The sequence below is a fragment of the Pterocles gutturalis genome, unplaced genomic scaffold (assembly GCF_000699245.1).
Source record: "Pterocles gutturalis isolate BGI_N339 unplaced genomic scaffold, ASM69924v1 scaffold1633, whole genome shotgun sequence".
In the NCBI taxonomy this organism is placed as follows: Eukaryota; Metazoa; Chordata; class Aves; order Pterocliformes; family Pteroclidae; genus Pterocles; species Pterocles gutturalis.
In genome coordinates, this window is record NW_010120172.1 from 60,993 (window position 1) to 69,297 (window position 8,305).

The window sequence follows — 8,305 nt, forward strand, 5'->3', positions numbered from 1 at the left end:
CCTAAATTTCAGTTATAACCAAATTAAGTTATTTTGTAATAACACGTGTGGCTCAGTTTGCTATTTTAAGGGCCCGCTCCTTTCCCATCTCTTACTCATCTGAACTGTTACCAACACTCCCCCTGCCTGGAGGCTTTATGCGCACCCTGCCCAACTGTGTGCGCTACCAGAAGCCCAATCACGGTTTATTCAACTACAGTAACCGTGCAGCAGTTTAAAAACCATCAAAACTGCAATAACATCAAACATTTTACTGTTCACCAATGTACTGAGAACACAATTTTTCAGCTAGCATTAAAACGCCCCCTCTCCCATCAGAGGAATCAGGTAGAAAAGCCTGCCATCTAGTTTGTCATGCTGCATTAGCAGAGTGACAAAATCATATCCTTCAACTTCGCATCAGTTTGATAGCATCCAAGAACCACCGCCATGAAAATTACACCGGAGGTTGGGGTTTTTGGGGGGGGGGGGGGGTGGTGGGTGTTTTGGGGGGGGGGGGGGTGGTTTGCTTTTTCGTGTTTTTTTGTTTTTAAATGTTGAGTTATTATTAGCCCCCCTCTGACACAGTAAAAACCAGGCAGGTAGTATTTTGTTTTGTTTCAAATATACTGTAAGGACTCCTTAAAATTCATGTACACTAATAAATGTTAGGGTATGACAAAAAATTCCCAGGAACAATATGATCACCAACATCACCATTTTCTCTGGAGACTTCCTATACAGTGCTAGCAGTTAACAGATGAATTAAGGCAGGCAGCCCTAACCACAAACCAAAGCTGGTCACCTGCATGCTTTCGTAGTCTGGGTACCCATCACAATGTTCTGCAGGCATTTAAAAAAAGCAAGCGTTGGTAAGAAGTACAGAAGAAGAAAATTAACTAATTTTGAGAAGTCACTGATTTTCCGTATCTCAATTTCCATTGCCTTTACTCCTTACAGTCTTGGAAAACATTCCAGAAAATTTCTGCTACAATCTCAATCTCAAGGTATTTGCTCACTGCCAGATACAATTTCTTGCTTTAGCTCAGCTGCCAAATTGTCAACCTATACAAACACAAGATGGACCACTAAGTGAGACACAATTTTAAAGTACTGAATGGCTTATGCACAGTATGTTTACCCCATCTTGTCTTTCTAACACATTATCTCAAATCCATTCCTGGTAAAATGAACAAACTTACAGAACCACTTTAAAGTACTACACCTTTAAAAATTCTACATCAGCATTTTATAGAAAATAAATACCAAAGCAACAAGAATATTGATCTCTCTCCAACTCTGATCAGTTTCCATATTTATACATGTGGTGGGTTGATCCTGGCTGGATGCCCAGTGCCCACCAAGCCACTCTATCACCCCCCTCTGCAGCTGGACAGAAGAGAGAAAACAAGGAATCGCTCGGGGGTCAAGGTAACAACGGGGAGAGATCACTCACCAATTACAGTCACAGGCAAAATAGGCTCACCTTGTGGAATTTAATTAATTTATTGCCCATCAAATCAGAGTAGGGTAATGAGAAATAAAAACTAAATCCTAAAACAACTTTTCCCCATCCCTCCCTTCTTTCTGGGCTCAACTTCACTCCCAATTTCTCTACCTCCTTCCCTCTCAGTGGTGCAGGAGGACGGGGAATGGGGGTTGGGCTCAGTTCATCACACATTGTCTCTGCTGCTCCTTCCTCCTCACACTCCTCCCCTGCTGCAATGTGGGGTCCCTCCCACAGGAGACAGTCCTCCATGAACTTCTTTGGTGTGAGTCCTTCCCACAGGCCATAGTTCTTAATGAACTGCTCCAACACGAGTCCTTTCCACGGGGGGCAGTCCTTCAGGAACACAATGTTCCAGGCGCAGGTTTACTGCTGCTGGCTGGAGGGGGAGGGCGGGGAGGGGGGGCACAGACTGCTCTATCACTGACCTCCACAGGCTGCAGGTGGATATTTGCTCCACCATTAGCTTCCGTGGGCTGCAAGTGGGTATCTGCCCCACCATCACCCTCCATGGGCTGCAGGGGAATCTCTGCCCTGGCACATGGAACACCTCTTCCCCTCCTCCTTCACTGACCTTGGTGTCTGCAGAGTTGTTTCTCTCACATATTCTCACCCCTCTCTCTGGCTGCTACTGCACAGCAACTTTTTTCCCCTTCTTAAATATGCCATCACAGAGGCACTACCACCATTGCTGATGGGCTCAGCCTTGGCCAGCAGTGGGTCTGTCCAGAAGCCAGCTGGCATTGGCTCTATTGGACATGGGGGGAGCTTCTGGCATCTTCTCACAAAACCAAAACCTTGCCATGCAAACCCAGTACAGTATGGTATTATTTAAACTCTAGAAGAATTACAATGGCCATTAAACAATTAAAAAATTGACATGAGAATTAGCTTGGACATTAACAGGAACATCAGACACATGAAAGGAAACAGTCAACTGAAAGAGATCACAACAAAGCTCTTGAAATATAATAAATCCTAGTACTGGTAAGGCACAGCAGGAGTCCCAGTAGGGCATCTATTCCATGTACACTATGTTGTACAGCTGCAGTTTCTGTTCTTTGAGCTCCCTAATCATGGTGTAATTCCACCACTTGACTGTTATCATTGCATGATTTACCCGAGTTGTTGTTTCGACTCCCAAGCATAGGCAACATAAAACCCAGTACATGGCTGTTACTATACAGAGACTCACTCCTGTGTTGCTTCAAGGAGAACATGCGGACCAATGCATCACCTTCAAAGAAGATCTTCCAGTGGACTAATGCTCAGCTTACAACGGCTGAAAAATCAGAGTGCCTATATGTACAGCACAGGTTCAGATTTTTAAAACTAAATAATTATAATAAGCAATTATTTCCCTGTCATTCCTACGAAATTAACTTGGTGTCTAGGGGTTCTGGTACATGAAACATAAAATAGATAGAGCACAAGACCCAGCTAGTAAAGCACGACAGCCATGTTCCCATCAATTCTCCATTATAAATGGAGTGTAAAAAAAAAGCTACTGAACAGTGCTATAGCTGATCTATTGTTGTACGCTGTGCTGTACATAAAGAGTATCAAAGAGATTATTCAAAAACTGTTCATCACAAACGCTTGTTTATTGGATCTTGTATTGTGGGTAGTTCTTTATTAAAAGGCAGTGTTTGTTCTACAATGTACAGTTCACATACTGTTGAACAGGAAGCCAATACACCAATGTACAAACTAAATTTGTGTTTCAAGCACTATGAGACTGTTCTCCAGTTTGCTGGCAGCAACATGCCAAGGGGCTTCTGGATGAGAAAAGTAACGTTTCAGAAACGAAATGTAAGAACTGATTAGCATTAGTGTGACATGGTGCATATGCTTACACATACCTGGGATTGGGGTGGAAATGACTGAGACCTGGGAACAAATTCCTCAAGCCACTGGGCATGGCTACCCAATTTCTGTCTTGTTTATGGGTAAGTTTCACCATGGACAAACATAGCATTAAAAGCCATCCAAGCCCTATATTAAGCAAAACACTTAAAAAAAAATGCTCAACTAATACAATAAACTGGAAAACTCAAATTAACAGAGTGACCACAAGCACAACATCTTAAGAGCAATCATCAGTGTTAGGAAAGTTCCATGCATTGCTGGAACCTTAGGAAAACTGTTTTATCTACAGACTAAAAAGCTTGCTCACAACAACACAACAGTGAAATGAAATTCAGGTTGTCCTGCAACACAAAAATCTCACTATGGTTTGACTACAAAAAGTTTCTGTAGAAAAAAGAAAACAATCAACATATTGTATCATGTCACAGTGTACAAGTTAATATTTATGAAGAGAAGCAAACCTTCCATGTGATCACTCTTGTGTTCTGCTTCATAAAAGACATTTGCAGATGGCTACAGCTTGTTTTCTCTTGCTCGATCGTCTACTAGCCATTAGAGTGGCCTGTGTTACTGATGTTACGTTACCACGGGAAATCCAATTACATCCTTTCACAATTATCAAGGAGACACAGAAATGTAAAGACTTTTAAAAAATATGCTATGGCATTTCCTTTGCATCATCAAGATTAACTGTAGAAGAGCAGAAAGATGAGCAATGCAGTAATACAACAATCTTCCCAAAAGGAAATTAAAGATTGAATTTTACACTGTAATAAAAAATTACACTTAAAAATGAAAAAAACTTTGTATTTCACATTAGAAAGATACCACCTGAGTTTCTAACCAAGTCCAGTTTTGCAATTACTTCTAAACACAGAAATCTATTATTTATGTCTGTCCCACTGTGCTGGTTTTGGCTGGGGTAGAGTTAATTTTAGGCTGGGGGTGCACAAGGAGTTGGGAGGGGACACAGCTGGGACAGCTGACCCCAGCTGACCAAAGGGATATGCCATACCGTATGACATGTGCTCAGCTTATACAGCTTGGGGAAGAAAAAGGAAGGGGGGGATGTTCGGAGTGATGGTGTTTGTCTTCATAAGTAATGGTCACACGTGATGGAGCCCTGCTTTCCTGGGGATGGCTGATGGTGGGAAGTGGTGAATGAATTCTTTGTTCTGCTTTGCTTGCGTGCACGGCTTTGCTTTACCTATTAAACTGTCTTCATCTCAACCCACGACTTTTCTCACTTTTACCCACCCAACTCTCTCCCTCATCCCGCTGCAGGGATGTTTCAACCATGACACCCATAAATCAGGAAACTATCCACAGCAAAGAGAAGTCCCATCTTCTCCACTGTAGTTGGATAGTGAGTAATGTAGCTTTTTTAACTAGTAATTTAATTACTCAAAAAAGGTAATGCTTGCTTTACACCAATATTATTTTCAGAGCAAGCCAGAAAAATACTCGGAATAGCAAAAATAGCTACAGGATTTTTTTTTTAAATCTATAATTACTTCATTCTAATTCCATGTGAAGACAACCTCAGCTCAACCTAGTAGACGCTGGCTAAAGAACAACTTCCATCAGCATTAGAGAAAACACTGGTACACATTCAAGATGAACACAAGTCTTATTCTAGCCAGAGTTGAGGCATTAGCCTCATCTTTGTACATATGTATTATACATTTTAAAGAATGCTTTTCATTCAGCTCACAAAAAAATTATTTACAGTCTGTAGGCGTCAGATGACGATGACCTTCGTTCTAGTCCTGTTTGCCTTCCCGCCACTGTCGAGAACCTTCATTCCACGCTACATATACAAAGAGAGCAAGTACCACATGAACAGTAACTACAGCAACTATGGCAGCATAAAAATAGCTGTCTTTGTCGGACATCCCTAAGGTACCTGAGAAAATAAAGAAAGTAAAGAATATTAGTTATTAAGAACACTGAAATGGCAAATCACAATTCTTCCTAAAGACCAAAGTTACATTTATCCTGTCTCAAAAGACTGAGCTCGGAAAGATTCATAGGAAAGAATTCACCATGATAATTACAGACCTTGAAACTATTTCTGGAATACAGCAACACTGCAATTATTCAATATTTACGGTAAGAGACTCAGGTTTCGAAGCCAACATCTCAGAGTTCTATAACACTAACTTTTTCTGTTACTATCTTCCAGCACCAAATTCTTTTTTCGTAAGTGTAACTCTGTTTATGAGGCAGGAGAGGGGATAATAACAGTGGTGGGGAGAGGGATAATTAAATCATTTGCCCACTCCTGGAACAGGATAAAACAGCAGAACAACAATTTACAGGACTTCTACCTTCTGTATTTAGACTGTAAAACAATAATTCCTCACCAGTTAAGATAGGTGAATGCATCTCACATGAAATAAGCCTTCAAATATCAGACCAAATACAAAAATATTTCCCTTCATTCATTAAAAAAACCCAAACAAAACCAAACAAAAAACCCACACATCACACCACAACAAAAATACCACCCGCCAAACACAAACCAAACCCTATCAGTGCTAACAGATCTTGCCATTAACTGACACAGCAAATTTAAGGCTCAGCTTGCTACAACTCATGGAAAAAAAAAAAAAAAAAAAAAAAAGCTAAAAGGGATCTTGAAAGTTACTTAAAAAGGTTTCAGCTACAGCCTTCAGAACTATATACAGTAGTACACACCAAAGGAGAATAATATTGGAACAACTCAGTTACATATTCACCAACTGTTCTTAAAAGCAGTTCCCTCCTCCCAGCTTTTGAAGGAGATACTTTTCTCCTGCACTATTAGGAAGTTACCAAAGCCTTGCAGAATCAAGGCTAGAATGTGGCTGGTTGTTAGCAGTTTGACAGAACTGCTCCAAACAAGCAGCTAAAATACCCCCCCCCCCCCCCCTTTTTTTTTTTTTTTTTTACTTAAAAGCAAGCTCTAAAAGCAACCACATTCAATATCTGAAACTGGGTATATGACTTAACTGGCTTACACTTACAAATGCAGGTAATGCTTTAAAAAGCAAAAATAAACCCAGTAAAGAACATTAACACCTGCAGAAAACATATCCCTACTGTTTCTGATAAAAATCTGCTGCAAGGTGGTGTTAGATGCCCTTTAGGTAAGGGGACTGATGCACCTGTATACTATATAAACCAATATAAAACAAACAGCAAATATTAGATTGCAGGCCACAATGCAGGGAAGGATGCATCGACCATTTACAGAATTTTCTGTTCTAATTAGGCATTACGAGGCCTTTAGTCTGCATAAGGAAACAAATATTCAAAACAGGAAGGAGAACAAAGATGCGATTAGAGGATTGTGCTTTTCCTCTTTTTTGTAGTAGCAACGCTAATTGGCTGAAACAGAATTACCTTCAAATATATAAGCCTTTGAAGAAAAATATAGCCCAACAGGTAATGTGATCATTAGAGCTGTGAAGAATAGAAGTGTTCTTACAGTTGATGTTAATGAACCCCCATTTCTGAAACAAATAAGAAAAGTTACACATAGAAGACAGTCAAAATATATATGTCTGAAACAGGACAAGAACTCATCCCAAACAGAAGCCAACTACTTTTCAAGAATTGAGTACATATATCACTTGAAAGTGATAAAGATTGGAGCACGCATTTGTTGGCTGCAAGAGAAAAAGCACAGTATTCCAAGCAATGCAATGATTCTGCCAGTGAAAGCTCACAAACAAGATTAAAAACAGTATTTAAAAGTTCTCCCTGTTATTGCTTTGCAAGCATTAACAACATAGGGGGTTTACATTAATACATTTATCAGTGTTACATAATTATTAAATATCTAATATTAGATACACATGCACTTGTCATATGACAACATTCTGTGTTAAAACTTGCCAAGTTCCATCTTCTTTTTGGAAAAAATAACTACAAGTCTAGGAAAATGTGAAATCCTACAGGCTAGGATACAGAGGGAAGTGCTCAGAGTGACTTAAACAGCTTACTAGTGGAAGTGAACTTCCTTTTCATTAGGTACTGTTCCTCTATTAATGTATCAGTTTCCACTAAGAAAGTTGGAATAACTGTACCAATAACGAGAACATAGAGCCAATACACCAAAACATTACTAACTTTTTTTGCCTTCACAGACCTAAACCCAGACGACCTTGAGTACGAGAATCGCAAGTAAGAATTATGTTCTTGGTAAGGTCTCCCTGAACTTGATTTGCCAGAACAGGTTTTGTATTTACAAAACACCACACACAGCTTGTTTTTGTGTGTGCTTCCACCGGTTTTCACTCACTCCGCTTGGAGTTATTTTATGCTCAACTAAACGCGTAAGCCAAGCAATACCCTTCTGACTTTCAAAGGCTACCAGATTCAACGGCATGTGTCCTTAAGGCGTTGAAACACAAATACACACAAAAACCAATTCAAGTCAGGGATACATAATTCTTAAAACTCCCAGGCACCTCCATAGCAATTTTTGTATAAGTAGCTTCAAAAAGTTTTATCAAGACAAATTTGTGCCAGAATATATTGCTTGAATCACATTTTGTCCTTGATATTTCTTTGGAAAAATAAGTGGAAGGGGAAAAAAAAAAAGAATCTCATCCTCTGACAGTCATCACCAGTGACATGCAGGCACACACAGCTTTTACACTAAAGCCAGCAGCACTTTTTGCTGATTGTGTACTGCCATACATTTAGGCAGCATAATAAGTAGCTTAAAAATAAGACATTTGGAATATTTTCCTTCACTAGACTCTGTCTCAAGGCGTGTCAGGGGGGGAAGCATAACCCCATTCAAACCTGCCCCATGGAAACCTCCCCAGAGAAGAATAACATGACCTCCAGCTCATTACCAAAGTTAAAGACTCCACTGTCGACAAATGCTTTTCTTCCACTGACGTACTTTCACCACCTCCCAAAAACCAAACATTGGCCCACAACCTCAGCCCTACA

General features: G+C 40.1%; 1 protein-coding gene across 1 annotated transcript; it reads right to left on the reverse strand.

The window, feature by feature from the left end:
- Positions 1-5,118: 5,118 nt before the first annotated feature.
- Positions 5,119-7,730, reverse strand: VMA21 (VMA21 vacuolar H+-ATPase homolog (S. cerevisiae)). The gene is made up of 3 exons (XM_010076781.1): positions 7,644-7,730; positions 6,743-6,941; positions 5,119-5,261 (listed from the first exon to the last, which is right to left on the reverse strand). The coding sequence occupies exons 1-3, from the start codon at positions 7,728-7,730 to the stop codon at positions 5,119-5,121; spliced, it is 429 nt and encodes a 142-aa protein (XP_010075083.1).
- Positions 7,731-8,305: the final 575 nt, after the last annotated feature.

Excerpts from the sequence above, each read along its gene's own strand:
- VMA21 (XM_010076781.1), bottom strand. The coding sequence starts at position 7,730 with ATGCCGTTGAATCTGGTAGCCTTTGAAAGTCAGAAGGGTATTGCTTGG. Across the intron at positions 6,942-7,643 it reads ATAAAATAACTCCAAGCGGA|TTGGCTTCTGTTTGGGATGA; the intron begins GTGAGTGAAAAC and ends CTTGAAAAGTAG. Across the intron at positions 5,262-6,742 it reads AAAGGCTTATATATTTGAAG|GTACCTTAGGGATGTCCGAC; the intron begins GTAATTCTGTTT and ends TTATTTTCTCAG.